At 39.1% G+C, this 18,065-nt stretch overlaps 1 protein-coding gene across 4 annotated transcripts in view; it reads left to right on the top strand.

Moving 5' to 3' along the window:
* The window catches only part of nlgn1 (neuroligin 1), a 329,969-nt gene extending 312,583 nt beyond the window's left edge, over positions 1 to 17,386 (top strand). For 3 of the 4 annotated variants that reach the window (XM_065241555.2, XM_065241560.2, XM_065241554.2), the window contains 3 exons: positions 7,578 to 7,790; positions 11,398 to 12,187; positions 12,895 to 17,386. In XM_065241555.2, the coding sequence (XP_065097627.1) occupies positions 7,578 to 7,790; positions 11,398 to 12,187; positions 12,895 to 13,729 (1,838 nt within the window). In that variant the 3' untranslated portion in view covers positions 13,730 to 17,386. The remainder of the gene's footprint in view (positions 1 to 7,577; positions 7,791 to 11,397; positions 12,188 to 12,894) is intronic. The other variant, XM_065241562.2, reaches the window with a different exon arrangement.
* Positions 17,387 to 18,065: the final 679 nt, after the last annotated feature.

Raw genomic sequence — 18,065 nt, 5'->3', positions numbered from 1 at the left:
TCCAGCTCATGCCGAGCAAGGAGACGCGCGTGCCCGGCCCAACATACAGTACATCATACAGTAAGTGCCGCCTGTTGTTGCATAAACATCGTCTATACATTTTTTAAGGCGAAGTAATGAATGGTGTATTTGCATTATGCGCGGGAGTAGGAGACGCATCTTCCGTTTTCACAAGACGCATTTATGTGGCCAAATGTAAATGTAACAGTTTTAACAAATGAGATAGCTATCCGATCAGAGAAAACACATAAAGTCAAATATAAGGTACAAAGCTGTCACTGGGGCAGTACCCTTTATAAAAGGTCCTAATATGTGCCATTTAGGTACAAATATGTATCTTTGATCTGCCAATATGTACTTTTGAAGTACTAATATGCACTTTTTGGGTACAAAGGTGTACCTTTTTGAAAGGGTACTGTCCAGTGACAACTTTTGTATTTTTATTTCTGAGAGTGTACTCATATACTATCTTTTTGAGAGAGGCTTCTTGATGGGAAATGCATCAAAAAAGTCTATATATTTGGCAGATGTAAAGCATACATGTGTATTTTTTTTGTTAGTCCATTTTTATTTTATTTTATTATTATTGTAACAGCTCAGGTGTGTTCAAGGAGCAACATGTTTGTGCAATTTCTTCTCTTTTAGTTCTGTTTTGAATAAAGGGGTTGGAAATGAATGCTTTTCTTGTTTTTTGTTTTTTACCCGATTCATTGATTAATTGTTACAAAATGTTATGTTACAGTATGTTATTTTATGTTTCAGTGCGTTATATTACAGTATGTTATGTAACAGTGTTGCGTTGCGTTGCGTTGCGTTGCGTTGCGTTGCGCTACGCTACGTTAAGTTACAAAATGTTATGTTACAGTATGTTATTTTATGTTTCAGTTTGTTATGTTTCAGTACGTTATATTACAGTATGTTATGTTACAGTGTTACGTTATGTTAAAAAATGTTATGTTATGTTACAGTATGTTATTTTATGTTTCAGTATGTTATGTTACAGTATGTTACGTTACGTTACGTTGCGTTGCGTTATGTTATGTTACAGTATGTTATGTTATGTTACAGTATGTTATGTTAGGTTATGTTTTGTTACAGTATGTTATATGTTATGTTATGTAACATTATTTATGTTATATGTTACAGAATGTTATGTTATGTTTCAATTTGTTATGTTACAGTATGTTACGTTGCGTTACGCTACGTTATGTTACAGAATGTTATGTTATGTTATGTTACAGTATGTTATTTTATGTTTCAGTATGTTATGTTTCAGTATGTTATGTTAAAGTATGTTACATTGCGTTGCGTTACGCTACGTTATGTTACAAAATGTTATGTTACAGTATGTTATTTTATGTTTCAGTATGTTATGTTTCAGAACGTTATATTACAGTATGTTATGTTTCAGTACGTTATATTACAGTATGTTATGTTTCAGTACGTTATATTACAGTATGTTATGTTACAGTGTTACGTTGCGTTGCGCTACGCTACGTTATGTTACAAAATGTTATGTTACAGTATGTTATTTTATGTTTCAGTTTGTTATGTTTCAGTACGTTATATTACAGTATGTTTTGTTACAGTGTTACGTTATGTTACAAAATGTTATGTTATGTTACAGTATGTTTTTTTATGTTTCAGTATGTTATGGTATGTTACAGTATGTTACCGTATGTTATATGTTACAGTATGTTATATGTTATGTTACGTTACGTTACGTTATGTTACGTTATACCACAGGTCTGTTGAATGCTTTCTTCTGATTGGTTAAGAAATGTTCCATGGGTGTTGATTATTTTTCAATAACTGCACGCCTAACCTTTAAAATGTCTTAAAAATAGGCACCAGAGCAATATTTTTGGTAACCGTGGTATAATCGGAATAATTGAATCTGGTCCTTTGAATTATTCAAAAATAATGTACAGCACCTTGTTGTGAATTATTTTCATATAATTCAATGGCCCATCGTCAGTTATTCCTTACTTATGTTACAGTATGTTATGTTATGTTATGTGTTTTATGTTTCATGTGTTATGTTTGTGTTGTGTTATGTTTGTCTTCTGAACTGGTGTTCATTCATTGTCAACACACTGTAGGTCTTATCCAGAGGTAATTTCATTTACTCAATCCACTGAAATGGGATATGACATGGAGGTTAGACTGAATCTGACAGCTGTAATGTATGCTAACTAATGCATCTACTTCAGTATTCAAGTGTAACACCATAATCCATTCAATTATTGAAATGTACATTAAACTTTAATTACCTATATTTACCTTGAGAAGATTACTGTTTCTCAGCTTTTGTTTGGCCTCCATTGGCAGTCCACTTTTCCTATACTAATGCTGCAAACTCTGCTGCCATTTATATTTTATTACTGTTTATTTTAGTGAAATATATTCACATGAAAGCATTCAGCATGTCACTGATCCCCCTTAGAGAGAAATTAAAGGAGATGGGTTTTTCGAGAAGAAAGTGGGTTACTTTAATGTAAAATCCCTAAGAAAAAAAATGTTAGAATAAAATCCATGTCTTCTGCCTGCAGCAGCAGTATTCAGGTTCGAAATTCTGTATATCAAAGCAGCAAAGTCGGGAAAAGGTCTGTCAAGTCAAATTCAGCCGGGATCCTGCAGTGGTTCGCCGCGGTTAGCTTGTCCAACCTCAAGTGTATTAATCTCCTGTGACAGAGACACTGCTCACAGACAGTAATTCATACCATCTGTGGTCACTGTACAGTACATTATACAGTACATTTATCATTATGCAGTACAGCTGATTACCACCAGGGGCGCTAACTCCACAACTTACCAGAAAATCGTTTTATTAGTAACTGTAACCTTTTCAGACCAACTTTTGGCAGTTCATTTTGTTGCGTCTTGCAGTTTAGAAACATTCTCAAGTGCCAGCCTGCTGTGTAGGAACAGATGGCATCTGCTTTTAGTCTTGAAGTTGTAGGAAACAGATGATAATTCTGTGATGGGAAGGAAAAGTATGAAGGTGTTGTCACACTATAAATATTTTTAGGGAAGCCACACAACAGGAGGACCAATTTGTCTCACTCCCGGGTGAGTGCAGACAGAACAGACAAATCAACGGCAGCAATGGCCTGGCTGCGACATGTTGTTTTTGGAGAGCAAATGTCGTAATGCTGCTTTTCTTTATACGTGACCCTGAAAGCAACATAGAATAACGTCTGTTTGACATCTCTCGCATTGCTTTGACTTTCCTTTTTTGCACACATTGTCACCGTTCTTTCCAGTCAAAATCCAGATTAATTTAACATCCCAAGCCATCTGCTTGGCTTCCAAAAGGAATTGATTTAAGTACATGGCACTTGGATGTAATCCTCTCCCTGGCTTTCTCATCTATAGCTCTGAATTCCAGTGTGCAGGCCAAGTGATTGCAATCTGATTCCATTTTATTCATCTATTGGGATTGATCTCAAAATTGCTTGTGCTAACCTCAGGTACCACACAGTACAGACTTTTACATGTCTGAAAATGTAGGTAGTCTTCATTAAAGGATAGTCTATATAATCGCTGTGTCCTTCTGCAAAGAACCTCAAGTGCATGTGGCTTTCCAAAGTGTCCTTTTTAATGTTGTGATTTAAGTATTTCTACAGTCTCTTGGGTTTAATTATATGTTTTATAATACAGGAAATTAATTACTTACCTTATAAATGAGACTTGTACTGTTGCAAGTCTATGACGCAGATCTTGGTTATCTCAGCCTGACAAATTCCAAGGTTTGCCACAGGTTTTTTGTCTTCAGTGATGATAACCTTGTGCTTGCAATAAAATAAAATAAAAAGTTTGTATGTTCTGTACGTGTTATCCTTCACTTTAGCAGTTTAATATTCATTATCATTTGTGGAAGAAATATGAATGTCTTGAATTCTGGAAGCACCAGCATCTGTATTTTACTTTTATATTTGACAAATGCATGCTTGTATCCAAAGTGACTATAAGCTATACATTTCATCAGAACGTGTGTACCCTGGGAATAGAACCACTGGCGTTTGCATTGCAATGCTCTGCCGACAGGACCATATAATGGGATATAATGGTCATCACTAATGTTGTTTCAGCTTTCCGAAGTGTCCCGTGGCCACCCCTCAAATGGGCCTAAAACACAAATACAGCTTACACAGCGAATCTAAAATGTACCCTTCGTTCATTTCTGTGGCTGAAATCCATGACTATTGCTTGTCTCATTAATGCACATTGCAGCGAATCTGTTTTCGCTACACATTGTACCAACTACATCTCCATTTACAGGCCTGGACTACTCACCATCCACCATTCAGTGCCCAAAAGAGACCCTTTTGTTCCCTTTTGATTGGATTGCACCTCTCTGCATGCGTGCGGATGGAGAGCGTGTCACTGTCTGCCTGTGTCAGCAGCCAAATGCGCTCACGGCTCCGCTCTGCGGGCGCGAGCACCTGACAGCCTGCCATTTGATTGCTAATCATTTTCGAGTCTGTGCCTGGTCTTTTTGATTTGCACTGCACACTGCCTTGGCTAAATGGAATCAATTAAATGCGTGCTTGTATTCGACGGCCACTTCCTGGAGATCAACTTCTTGATGTAGCAACACAAATAGATTAATTAAATCCAATAAAGGACTCAATTAACAAAAGGATGATAGCGGGGAGAGGGAAGGCTTTCTATTAAGAGTAAAAGTTATTTCATTTTCTTTATAACAAAACAACAGCACGTACATCAACACAAATGGAGCATCCAGATATATGTAAGTTGGCAAACAGAGTCCACAATAAAATTTTTGATATAATTGGAGCATCAATATGTCAACTTTTATATATATTTTTTCTGTACATAAGAATATTGCATTAGTTGCACCGCTGTTGAGTGTTTCCTGTGCCACTGTCACACTAGATTTTCAGTATGCATCATTTTGACGTAGACCTTTGCGTTCATGGGCAACAACTGAATATGATATCATGCGCTAAATTGTTGTTGTTTTATTCACACATCAATGGGTTATTGTAGCTTTCGTTATCGTTGTACTTTTAGTTTTTTTAACCTCCTAAATAAATTACGCTGTGACATATTGATTATCTAATGGTTTTTACATTATTGGAATTTGAAGGTCAGAGTTTACCATTTTTTGCATGAACTTGCGCTTCATGGTCTCGTTTATAAAGTGTGTGCACGCACAAAACGGGGCTGGAAATGGGAGTATGTCAGTTCCCACGCAAAGGTTGTGATCTACAAAAAAACAAACTCAAAGAGAGAATGGGCATGGAGGGGGGGATCTGAGGATGATTTACACTCACCTAAAGGATTATTGGGAACACCTGTTCAATTTCTCATTAATGCATTTATCTAATCAACCAAACACATGGCAGTTGCTTCAATGCATTTAGGGCGGTGGTCCTGGTCAAGACAATATCCTGAACTCCAAACTGAATGTCAGAAAGGGAAAGAAAGGTGATTTCAACAATTTTGAGAGTGGCATGGTTGTTGGTGCCATACGGGCCGGTCTGAGTATTTCACAATCTGCTCGGTTACTGGGATTTTCACGCACAAGCATTTCTAGGGTTTACAAAGAATGGTGTGAAAAAGGAAAAACATCCAGTATGCGGCAGCCCTGTGTATGCAGCAAAGCATTTGTGAAACCACAACACGCACAACCTTGAGGCGGATTCGCTACAATAGCAGAAGACCCAGCCGGGTACCACTCATCTCCACTACAAATAAGAAAAAGATGCTAGAATTTGCACGAGGTCACCAAAATTGGACAGTTGAAGACTGGAAAAATGTTGCCTGGTCTGATAAGTCTCAGTTTCTGTTGAGACATTCGGATGGTAGAGTCAGAATTTGGCTTAAACAGTATGAGAACATGGATCCATCATGCCTTGTTACAACTGTGCAGGCTGGTGGTGGTTGTGTAATGGTGTGGGGGATGTTTTCTTGGCACACTTTAGGCCCCTTAGTGCCAATTGGGCATCGTTTCAATGCCACAGCCTACCTGAGCATTGTTTCTGACCATATGCATTCCTTTATGACCACCATGTACCCATCCTCTGATGGCTACTTCCAGCAGGATAATGCACCATGTCACAAAGCTGAATCATTTCAAATTGGTTTCTTGAACATGACAATGAGCTCCCTGTACTAAAATGGCCCCCACTGTCACCAGATCTCAACCCAATAGAGCATCTTTGGGATGTGGTGGAGTGGGAGCTTCGTGCTCTGGATGTGCATCCCACAAATCTTCATCGACTGCAAGATGCTCTCATATCAAAATGGGCCAACATTTCTAAATAATGCTGTCAGCACCTTGTTGAATCAATGCCACATAAAATTAAGGCAGTTCTGAAGGCGAAAATGGGTGAAACACAGTATAAGTATCGTGTTGTTCCTAATAATCCTTTAGGTGAGTGTATGTATGCACACTTGCAGGTGATCTGTGATTTATTAAGTTTAATGCCAGATTTAATTGTCATTGCAACTTGTATTATGTAACGGTGTGTGTGTGTGTGTGTGTGTGACATATAGAAATATTGAACTTTGATTCTCTTGGACTGATTAGAGTTGCAGTAGTTTTTGTATTGCCTATTATTTTACATGTTCTGGGAACATGTGGGCAATTACAATAGAACTAGGATGTTTATTCCCAGGTTGCTGTAGTGAAGTAATCTGCGACTCGATTTCTATTAAAATGCAACACTAGGTTAGTTCTTCGCAATCACGAAATGTTCACTGACACCAATAATGTATTACCGCAAGCTGATTTGTTGTTAATTCGAGTGCACTTAATTGGAAGCCAAGGGGTAAAAAATCAGCCGCATTCTGCACCGACCCCAGAGAGCTTCGGTTCCACTGCCTGACCAAACCTAAGACAAAGAGCAAACCAAAGCAAAACTTATTTGTCTGAGAACAATCAGGGATAATGTGAAACACAGAAGGGTAATGTAGATAAATGTACTTTAAAGCTACAGTAGTTAAAACTTCAGCAGACTGCTAATATACAGAAACAAAGACCAAACCTAGTGAGTTACATTGCATAGGTAGCTTTATAAGTGAAATTAATCTGTATATGACCAAATTGCAATGGTTTACATAAGCAACACCTTTTCTAAGATACAGTAACATAAAATGCCTTAAGCAGCTGCCTACTTACAGTAGAAAGTTCACTAGATTTTGGTACAGAGCCAAGATTGTGATAAAGATAGTCCAAAAAATAAGATTACATGAAGCTCAGATGTTAATATTCTGTAAAGGGATGTCAAGCTAAACGTTTGATGCAAAATAAATACCTATATATCACTAAATAAATAATAGAAATAATAACTAAAAGTGTTTACATAACCATTCCTGAGTTGAACAAGCGTGATGATAAAGAATCCATGGATAATAAAAGTGTGTTTGTATGAGGGCAAGGACGTTTCTGTTTTCACTCTTATTTAGAAATTTGTTATTGCATTGTCGTCTTATTAGTTCCCTTGTACTGCAATCTGCTTATGAATAATGCAAACATCTCAATCATTTTAATGCTTTAAGTTGGCACAGCAATGCACATAATACTATTTTTTTTCTATTTGCAGGTTTTTTGAGCACGGGAGACCAGGCGGCCAAGGGAAACTACGGACTTCTCGATCAAATCCAGGCCCTGCGCTGGACGAGCGAAAACATTGCGTTCTTTGGGGGTGACCCTTTACGCATTACTGTTTTTGGGTCTGGGGCCGGGGCCTCATGCGTCAACCTCCTGACTCTTTCCCATTATTCTGAAGGTAACCGTTGGAGCAATTCAACCAAAGGTACAATGCAGAGGTTTTAACTTTTGACAGTGTTTTGTCTGCATGCCACAGCTGTTTGCGTCATGAGCTCATTTAGGTCTCGTCTTTTGGAATGGCTAAAGTTCACATCTGTGTGCTTTTTTGTTTATTTATTAGTGTATTTACATTTATGCATTTTGCAGATGCTTTAACCCAAAGTGATTTATAGTCCATTCATGCTAAACCATTTTTTTTATCAATATGTGTGTGTGTGTGTGTGTGTGTGTGTGTGTGTGTGTGTGTGTGTGTGTGTGTGTGTGTGTGTGTGTGTGTGTGTGTGTGTGTGTGTGTGTGTGTGTGTGTGTGTTCCATTGAAACTATAACCTTTGCACTGTTAATGCAATGATCTACTTTTAAAATATGTATTTATTATTTTTTATTTGTGTGACAAGTCTGAACTGAACCGGAGAAGTGCACTATTCCTAGAAAGAATATTAAATCCAAACAAAACTTTTTTTTTACCGTATTTCCTGACCATTGTGTTGTACCAAACCCATATGACTTTATTGTTCTATGAAACATCAGCGAGGATGTCGATATTAAGCAGACTCTCTACTAATACTGTAATGACTGATAGTTGACAAGAAGTTGCAAATTTACTTTTACAATTAGTTAAATGTCTAAAGTTCTGGATTTTACAATTAAAGCATACCTATACTTACTAATTCTATAGATTTAATTATACGACAGATTTAATTATAAGACACAGACAACTAGGGGTACACAAACCCAGCTCTATTTCATTAATGCATAGAAGAGAGGTTTTAAACATTTTGATGCCAATGACCCCAAATATTATATACTTTTCACGAGGGACCTCTTTCTAAAATATATATCTAGTTGTATATTTTATGTATAAACAGAAAAACGCAAAAAAAAAAGTTTTTTTGTGATTGTTGCGGGTAAAAATCCTTGATCTTGTGGCACGTTTTCTTAAAAAAATGTGATGGAATATGCAGGATATTTATGTGATGAAATTGCGGGAACTTGCAAAAACTGTACGAAAATGCGGGGATTATGAAATCATGCAATTCTCGCATATTTTGCAAGCAGAAATCTGCAATAGGCTTTATGCCAAGCTGCAGTACTTCCTGAACCTCAGGCAGCTCCTTGTTTCCTGTCTGCCATTATTGGACAAACTGATTAATCCAGGTGTGTCTGATTATTGTTGTTGTGACTACTGAGGTCAGGCACACCTGGATTAATCAGTTTGTCCAATAATGGCAGACAGGAAACACGGAGCTGGCTGAAGTTCAGGAAGTAGTGCAGCTGGGCATAAAGCCTATTTATGCGGTGAAATTGCAGCGTATTTAAAAATTGCTGATTGGCTGATTATGCATTGAATCATGCAATCGCATAATCGCGTTTTTCCGAAGGGACTGTATAAAGAAATATTTACATTGTTGTGCTGCCGTACAAGTGAGTGAGATAAAGGGCACTGTAATTGAAAAAAAAAACACATTAGAAATATAAACAATTCCTGAAAGTATATATGGTACACACTGCAAACCTTCGGGAATCCCCTAAATGTTTGTTTCATGTCTGTACGGAACAAGACTCACTCCAGAAAATGTGATGATTGACACAGAGATAACCATAGCAACATTCTGCCGTCTTGCGTGCTTATCAATCACAGCCTTGACCAAAATAATTACAGCATTGTGTTTTTCAATAAACCTCTGTCTTGGCGTTGTGTATTTTACGTTTTTGTGAGGCTGCTTCACAGTGCAGAGCGCGTGGTCTTGCAGTGTTGCCAGGTCCTCGTCTTTTTTGTGAGTAAATACCGTTTTGGCGCTTAACCGTTTATGGCTTTTGGCTCATGAAGCAATCAAGTTTTTGGTGTTAATAAAGTGTGAGGGGGCCGGTCCCAATATTTTGATCTTTGAGGTAAAGCATTTAGATTTATTTCGGTTTACTATTGGATTTTTCTTGTTCGCTGTTTTTTAGTGCAAGATCTGGCAACACTAGTCAGCAAACGCTTGTGTCATTTTCTGAACCGCGCATACAGAAGCCTTTTTCCCCTTCTTGGCATTTATTTTTTCAGAAGAGAGAAATTCATTTGATCACTTAGAAAAGGTAATAATGCTCAGTAGACTTCTAAAATTATTGCTTTGCCTTATGAAATTTCCTGGGGACCCCTTCTGGAGGACCCCTGGGTCCCCATACCCCAATTTGAAGAGCACAAAAAAAATCCTAATTTCACAGAATCTGACCCTAAAAATTGTAAAACCAACAAAGCTGCAGAAAAAATTGCGAGGCGTTTCCGTCATGGACCCAGCATTAGCCGAACTTATTTGTCACTCACTGGCACGCTGTAAGCAGCAAACCTGATAGCACTTGTTTATGGAAATTAAATTTCCCGAGCTTGCTTCATGTTCTCATCTTTATTTAGTCGAGGCCATACACATCACCATGCACCATGAGTGCCCTGTCCAAATACGGCTCTAACCTTCCATTGGCACAAAAAGGCTAAATACATTAATTCCATTTTCAGTCTCTCTGCTTGGAAGATTGCTTTGTAAAGAGGTCTCTTGGCACAGACCTGCTCCAAGGTTGTCACTATCATTCAAATGAACCCACAGTGAACCTTTAGTGAGCATTCGCCGTGTTTGCTTTGCCTTTAGGCTAAACGTGCGTTGTTTAATCCTGAATAATTTTCGGATATTTTTTTGGTTTAGCACTGTATCCCTCATTTGCTAACATATTCATCCGTTCATACAAAACTGTTCTCCTTGTTGAATTGCAAACTAAAGCATCCCCTTATCTCCATTTCATTTCCATGTGTGTGTTTTTGTAGTTTTTTTTCTTTTTCAGTAAGAACATGTTTTTACTCATAACTGCACTGCTAAGACTGAGATCCCATGGGTTGTCATGGTAACAGAGTAACTCAATTTTCCTCTTTTTTGCTCTTTATGTCTGTCTTTCTCTCTCATATACACAGACACACACTCTCATGCTCAGTCGCATGCTTTTGGTTTTCATGTTTGTGCATGATATCTGCTATTTCTTGATGGTATGGGTCAATTTTGTTGCCGTCTTAATGTACAGTAAGATGGGTTCACAGAGTGCAAACAGCTAATTAACATTAATGCACTTTAATCAAAATTTAGAAATAAGTCTGAAGACATGTTTTCCCCTGAAATTTCATGACAAAGTGAAATGATGTTAAGCTCTATTTGCAATGCAAGTTCATCAGCATTTTGATGTTAACTTGCATGGCCTTTTCCCCAAACCATTTAGGATTTGCACAAGAAACAACCAAACCAAAATATGTTAATGTCCTCCTGCTTGCACCCTGATGAGCACTTCTTGTATGTAAAAAGTGGGCTTCAAAAATTCAAGACCACATTAACTATCTGGGATTTTTCATATTTTTACTTTTATTAGAATATAGAAATTAAAGTTTTTACATATTTGTAAGCTTTAGTGACGTATATCACTATGTAAAGGAATTTTTGTGAAGGTAGTATACTTGTAAATAAAATTATGCTATGAAATGAAATAAAACAAGAAGTCACTTGTGATCTCAATCATTTGGATTATATTACTGTTGCTCTCTGTGTAATTCTGCTTTCTTTCATCCATACAGGTCTTTTCCAACGGGCCATAGCCCAAAGTGGCACAGCATTGTCCAGCTGGGCTGTTAGCTTTCAGCCAGCCAAGTATGCCCGCATGCTGGCTAAGAAAGTGGGGTGCAACCTCAAAGATACTGTTGAGATGGTAGAGTGCCTACAGAAAAAACACTACAAAGAATTAGTGGAGCAGGACATCCAGCCCGCTCGCTATCACATCGCCTTCGGACCCGTTATCGATGGCGATGTCATCCCTGATGACCCTCAGATCCTTATGGAACAGGGGGAGTTCCTCAACTATGACATCATGCTGGGGGTCAACCAAGGTGAAGGGCTGAAATTTGTAGAACTCATTGTGGACAACGAGAATGGGGTCCAAGCCAATGATTTTGACTACGCAGTTTCGAGTTTCGTTGATGATTTGTACGGTTATCCCGAGGGGAAGGACATTCTGCGGGAGACTATTAAGTTTATGTACACCGATTGGGCAGATCGTCACAACCCGGAGACCAGGAGAAAGACCCTGCTGGCACTGTTCACAGATCATCAGTGGGTGGCACCAGCAGTGGCCACAGCAGATCTTCACTCAAGCTTTGGCTCCCCTACTTATTTCTACGCCTTCTACCATCACTGCCAAACCGAGCAGGTGCCTCCATGGGCAGACGCCGCGCATGGTGATGAGATCCCTTATGTGTTTGGGCTGCCCATGATGGGTCCGACCGAGCTCTTCCCTTGCAACTTTTCCAAAAATGATGTGATGCTCAGTGCAGTGGTGATGACATACTGGACCAACTTTGCCAAGACCGGGTAAGTCTCCGGGCAACAATTAATAAGAAGTTTGCCTTGGGTTAAACAATGTCTACGAATTAAGAATATTTGTAGAATATTTTTCCTAAGCATATAAAGCTAATCACAATTTAGGAGGCAAATTTCTGCACATTACTCGGTTGTTGCCAGGAAACAGGGAGCAAAAGGGTTCCTTAGGTTTAATCACTGCCTAATTGTTTGTTAACAACATTTTCATTCAGGGATACTTGCTGAGATTCTCCAGTTTATGCTACATTAAATTTACGCAACTGCTTTTTACGCAACAACAATTCAGTTTGCTTCAATTTAGGTGTAATGCAGTGATTAACGCGATGATCACTTAGAGTGAGTTTAGTGTTTATATGACATCGCCGCAGTTTAAATGAAATGTCTGCTTGGATCTATTACTGTATCATCTCAAGGGAGGACAACAAATCAATTTTTGTGTGCAAATGTGCCATTTCCTCTCTCTGACTAATTCTCGTTCATTTTAAAAGCAAGAGCAGTTGTCAGGAGACAGTAATGAGCTCTGGGAGAATATTAGGGGTCTCTAGGCACCCCTTTAAGACATGGTACTGTGTCGATAATGGGTTGTGGGAAATTTGTCTAAAGGTGACTTAGAGCACTTGTGTTTCTAACTATGTGCTGTTGAAGAAACACTGTTTTGTTGCCCTGCTCTACTTATTTTTCTTTTTTCTTTTTTGCAGTGATCCCAACCAGCCAGTTCCACAAGACACCAAGTTTATTCACACGAAACCTAACCGATTTGAAGAAGTGGCCTGGACACGATACAACCAGAAGGATCAGCTATACCTTCACATTGGCTTGAAGCCCCGTGTCAAGGAACATTACCGTGCCAACAAGGTCAACCTGTGGTTGGAACTGGTGCCTCATCTCCACAGCCTCAATGAAGTCACCCAAATCATTTCCACCACCACTAAGTTGCCTCCACCCGAAGTTACTCCCCGTACGCCAAAGAAGATCTCAGTCAACACCAAAAGGCCCTACCCTACACCGTTCCCCACAGAAACACAGGACAGCCACAACCAGAACCAAAACCAACCTTTTCTGGTGGACCAGCGGGACTATTCCACAGAGCTAAGCGTCACGATTGCCGTAGGTGCTTCGTTGCTCTTCCTCAACATCTTGGCTTTCGCTGCACTCTACTACAAGAAAGACAAACGGAGACACGAGGTTCATCGACGCTGCAGCCCACAAAGGACCACGGCCAATGAGCTGCCCCACACGCAGGAGGAAGAGATCATGTCTCTCCAAATGAAACACAGCGATCTGGAGCGGGAATGTCGGGAGGCCATGCACCCGCACGAGGTGGTCCTGAGAACTGCCTGTCCACCGGATTACACGCTCGCCATGCGCCGTTCGCCGGACGACATCCCGCTCATGACCCCGAACACCATCACTATGATACCCAACAGCATGCCGGGCCTTACCTCATTACACCCGTATAACAGTTATTCCAGTGGACAAAATAACACCCTACCCCATCCACACCCTCATTCACACTCCACCACTAGAGTATAGCCACACCCAAATACGAACATACATACACGCATACACTCCTGCAGCTGTGGAGTGCGAGTGTGGACAACGGCCAGAGGTGACATCACCCGGTGAGGAATATCTTTACTCCAGTTCAGAGGAACAGGAAACCACTTTTCTTCTTTCCTCGAGAGCAAAACTATCATTTTATATCAGAGGGGAAAACAAAACGGACGAAAACAGCGCAAAACAATTTCTGATTTAATGAGAAACAAACAGAGATGATTTTTTACACCTTGTATTGTGACAAAACCAGGACCATTTCTTGGAAACAATTATCAGTCTGGGATTCTTTGAGGAATGGTTTGATTCGTTAGCCGGAGAGGAAACAGCGGAATCAGAGAAGAGGTGACGTGTGGGAGGCTCTTTGTAAACACAAGGAAACATATTGTTTTCCCGAGGCGCTGGATTGTAGATTACGCTCTTTGAGCAGAGGGGAAATGCTGCTTACCTAATTTAGGTGTGTGTTGTCCTGGTGGTAGCATTGTAAGATACGGAATACATCGATAAGGGAAAAAAGAGAAATCCTCAAGAATATGCACAATAGAGACATTCTCCGAATGTCTTCGAAATCTTTTTGTCAATTTATTTTTTGGGGGAACCATTTTATTGTATAGGACCTATTTACATATCTAGATATGTACACAAGCACCCATGCTCTTTAAGCCCTGGCTGGGGGCGTGGATACTGAGGATTCTGCCTCAAGAGCGTAGCGGGGAATTTATTGGCTTCCTGGCAGATACAGCTTCATCACACAAGTGCTGTCTATACTGAGAACTGGTGGACTGGAGGCTGGATATTTTTAGCACGATGCGCATGACAATTTATCTGCTTGGTGGCTGTTCTGCTGATTAAGTCATTATTTAAAACGGAAAAAATCATTTTCTTCCCCATTCGGATTCGTTTGAGGAGATACTGCTCTGATTGGCTCGGGAATAGGAATTTGGTGACGAGGGCGGACACTGGGGGTTCTGATTGGATGGGGTGACGGAAAGGGGTGGGGATAAGCTAAATAGATTGCATTCGCAAATAGCTCGAGTGAACCTGGTTATGAGGACTAGTTTTGTACTTGTGTGTTGGTAAAACTTTTTAATAGTGGTGAATCACTTGTTGTTTGAGCCCCCACACGTGGGACATTAATGTACTTTTTGATTTGCTCATTGGTCTCAGCTATAATACATTGTTTTATTTTATTTTTATCGTTTTCACCTCTTGCTAATAGTCAAACCATGTTACCTTATAAGATTTATTACCTGTAATGTTTGATTCTCATCCTATTTTTTTGTTGCTATGCTTTGAGGCAGTTCCCGTACACGACTACGAGCGACTATTTACCAACGCAGGGATTTATGCGGTACAACTTTAGAGCTCTGGAGTCATGCGCTGGTATCCCCTCATCCAGAACTTTCTGTGGTTCTCCTGAATGATTAACCCCAGCGATTCCCACACTGAAGACAGGACGGCCCCTGATGAAAGGGTGTATTAGGGGCCCTTCTTATCTTGCAAAGCCCTTGATCATACTGCTTAACGCTAGCTATATAAAAGAAAGAAATGGAGAATGTCTATGAAAAGAGGTAAAAGAGAGCAATTGAAGGCGAGAGATGGATCTGCTGGTGCGAGAGCCACTTTGTCAGTTCTTACCCACAGATCAGTGGCTGCTACTCAGTAGCCCCAGTGCTAAAAGTTTAACAAGCCGGTTTCACCTGCACATCTCTCCGTAATTGCCGGTTTTAACCAGGTGACATCCGAATCCTCATTAAACATCGAGTTTATAATTATTTTGACATTTTTCCTCAAAGCTGTGTTGTGTAACATACTACAGTACATGCTAATGATCAACACCAATGAATCCTAGACTAAAAACAGGAGGGCCTGTAATGAGAGGGTCTTCTGATCTTAAGAGGCCCTTGATCATACACTTAAAAGGTAGAAAAAGAGAATCTTGATTACTTTATTCAGAGCCACTTTACGTAATATACGTCATGGTATAAAATGGATCCTACGGTAAGCTTTCATTGAGTATAGTTGCTTAAGGACTTTCCTTGTAGTCACTAAAAGATTTTCTGATCTTAGTGGCCTGCATTATGAGTTAAAAAAGTATTTTTACATAAAAAAGGTCCCTATAAATCTCATTACACCTCTCTTATCAGCATGTAGCCTGAAATCATATATACAACATTCATTGATTAAAGGAACAGTACGTAAGAAATTTATATCAATTAATCATTAAATGGCCCTGAAATGTCACTAGACATTAAGAAATAATTTTCATTTCAAATACTTACATCACTCACAAAAGCGGTCCGGCCAGGATATTGTCATTTAAAAAGTGGAGTTGCAGCCCTCAACTAATGTTTATGTTGTCATTTTGTGTATTGGCCACCAGTTGTGTGATTGCAGTACCAGTTTTAGCCACACGTTTTGTGATTGCAATACCAGTTTTGGCCACAATCCTACATACTGTTCCTTTAATAATTTTCTCATATTCAAAAGCACCCATCCTTATTTTTGCAAACAAGCAACATCATTTGTTGGTTGCTTGATTTCTACTTCTGGAGCATCATGCTGGGTAGCTCCGCCCACAGCGAGATCTTATTGGTCCTGCTCAACATACCTGCATATTAAAATGTGTTTAAGTTGTCTGGGATTATGGGTATGGTTGGCTAGGATACAGAGCTCACGAAAGAAGCCAGTTTGGTAGCGGTACACAACATCTCACATCTCAAGGTAATTAAATAATAGTTGTGTGTACAACAGTGAGCGAAAAACGCAAGTTTGTGGGAGTGAATATCTGAGCCCTGGTGACAGAAAACTAATGAGGGATATGAATTGTGCAATTCACTTCCTGATCCCCAACATTATGTTTCCATTCAATACACAACATCCTCTGAACGTCCACTCTCTGTTTTGGCTTCACCTATGACAACCATACAAAGTAAAACCAGGCAACAGAGAGCTTTTCTCTGTGTGCCAGTCCCCATCTACAGGTATACATATGCAAAGTGAACCTGCCTATGCGTCCCCCTCCAAAAGAAAGCTCTTTTGATCGATATTAAAATTTAATGAACCGTATACCGGCGAGCCGCTTTGAGGATTCATCTCGTGCATGCACATGTAGCAGAGAGAGAGAGAGAACTGGGATTCATCTGTAATTGAGGAGATCTCCAATAGTTCAGTATGTCTCACGCACATAAACACACAAACATATACGTACGCCAGGATGAGCCTTGTAACTGAATGTAATCCAAGACCGAGGGCCATTTTCTTACAAACAGCAACCAAATTTCATTGTGTTTATTTTCTACTGGCTGACCTTGGAAGAAGATCAAAATGGCTGTTTATGAGAACTACAGAGGGTTGTTGTGATGTAGATTATTTGTCATTTTGTCTTTCTTTCTGGTTAAATAGGATTTAATCTTCTGGAGCACAATAAATGATTTTATCAAGCTCAACTTACATCAGTCTTTCTTTACTGTTGGTTTGTTTTTGATTGTGTATTTTGATGTACAGGCATGGCCGTAGCCAGGTTTGAAAATAAGTGAGGTCCAGGGTGGGCTGTTAAGAGTTAACAAATGCAATCTAAGGTATTTTGTGTGAACATTTTTGCCATTTTCACACTCTGTCCATTTGTTTGGAGTGATGGACATTGTTATATTAGCTCCTATTAGATCACCATTTGTTAATACATTACTGTTGATACTTTACTGACGATTATTCATTTATTTTTAATGCAACAGTGCTATTATTGTATTTTTTAAAATATGAAATATAATATGAACAAGAACTTAAAGTTTCACTCCTAAATTCAACAAAATAACATAGCCTTATTCATAGCAAGTGTTTGCATATTTGTACAGCTATGCGACACAGGTGAAAAACTTTATGCAAATTATGAGTGACTATCAATGGGAGGGAAGCGTGGAGTTCATGTCATGGTCACCCAGTGTTGCCATATATTTGAAAAACAAACCAAAATAATAGCACATAAAGAACAAAAATAATCGGTCTGACGAAGATGAATGTATAATTTGTGCCAAGAGCATTCTGTCATTATCATTATCTCATTTTTGACAGAGGTGGTGTTTAGCGGCTTTTGCATCTGAGCTCTTCATATACAACCTTATTGTGAAGTGTTACCAGTTATCTACATATAATTATAATTAGCATTTCCACATCGGACTGTACCATCAAAATGACCTATACAGAAGAATAGGCAGAACCTCTTTTCTCCATTACAACACATCAAAAAAGCTATATTAATAGCTAAGGTGCATATTATACAGCTTGACTTATGAGACAGTTGTTGCTGCAGAGTTCG

Source organism: Paramisgurnus dabryanus, chromosome 14 (assembly GCF_030506205.2).
Source record: "Paramisgurnus dabryanus chromosome 14, PD_genome_1.1, whole genome shotgun sequence".
Lineage (NCBI taxonomy): Eukaryota > Metazoa > Chordata > Actinopteri > Cypriniformes > Cobitidae > Paramisgurnus > Paramisgurnus dabryanus.
This window is presented reverse-complemented; position numbering and strand designations above follow the sequence as displayed.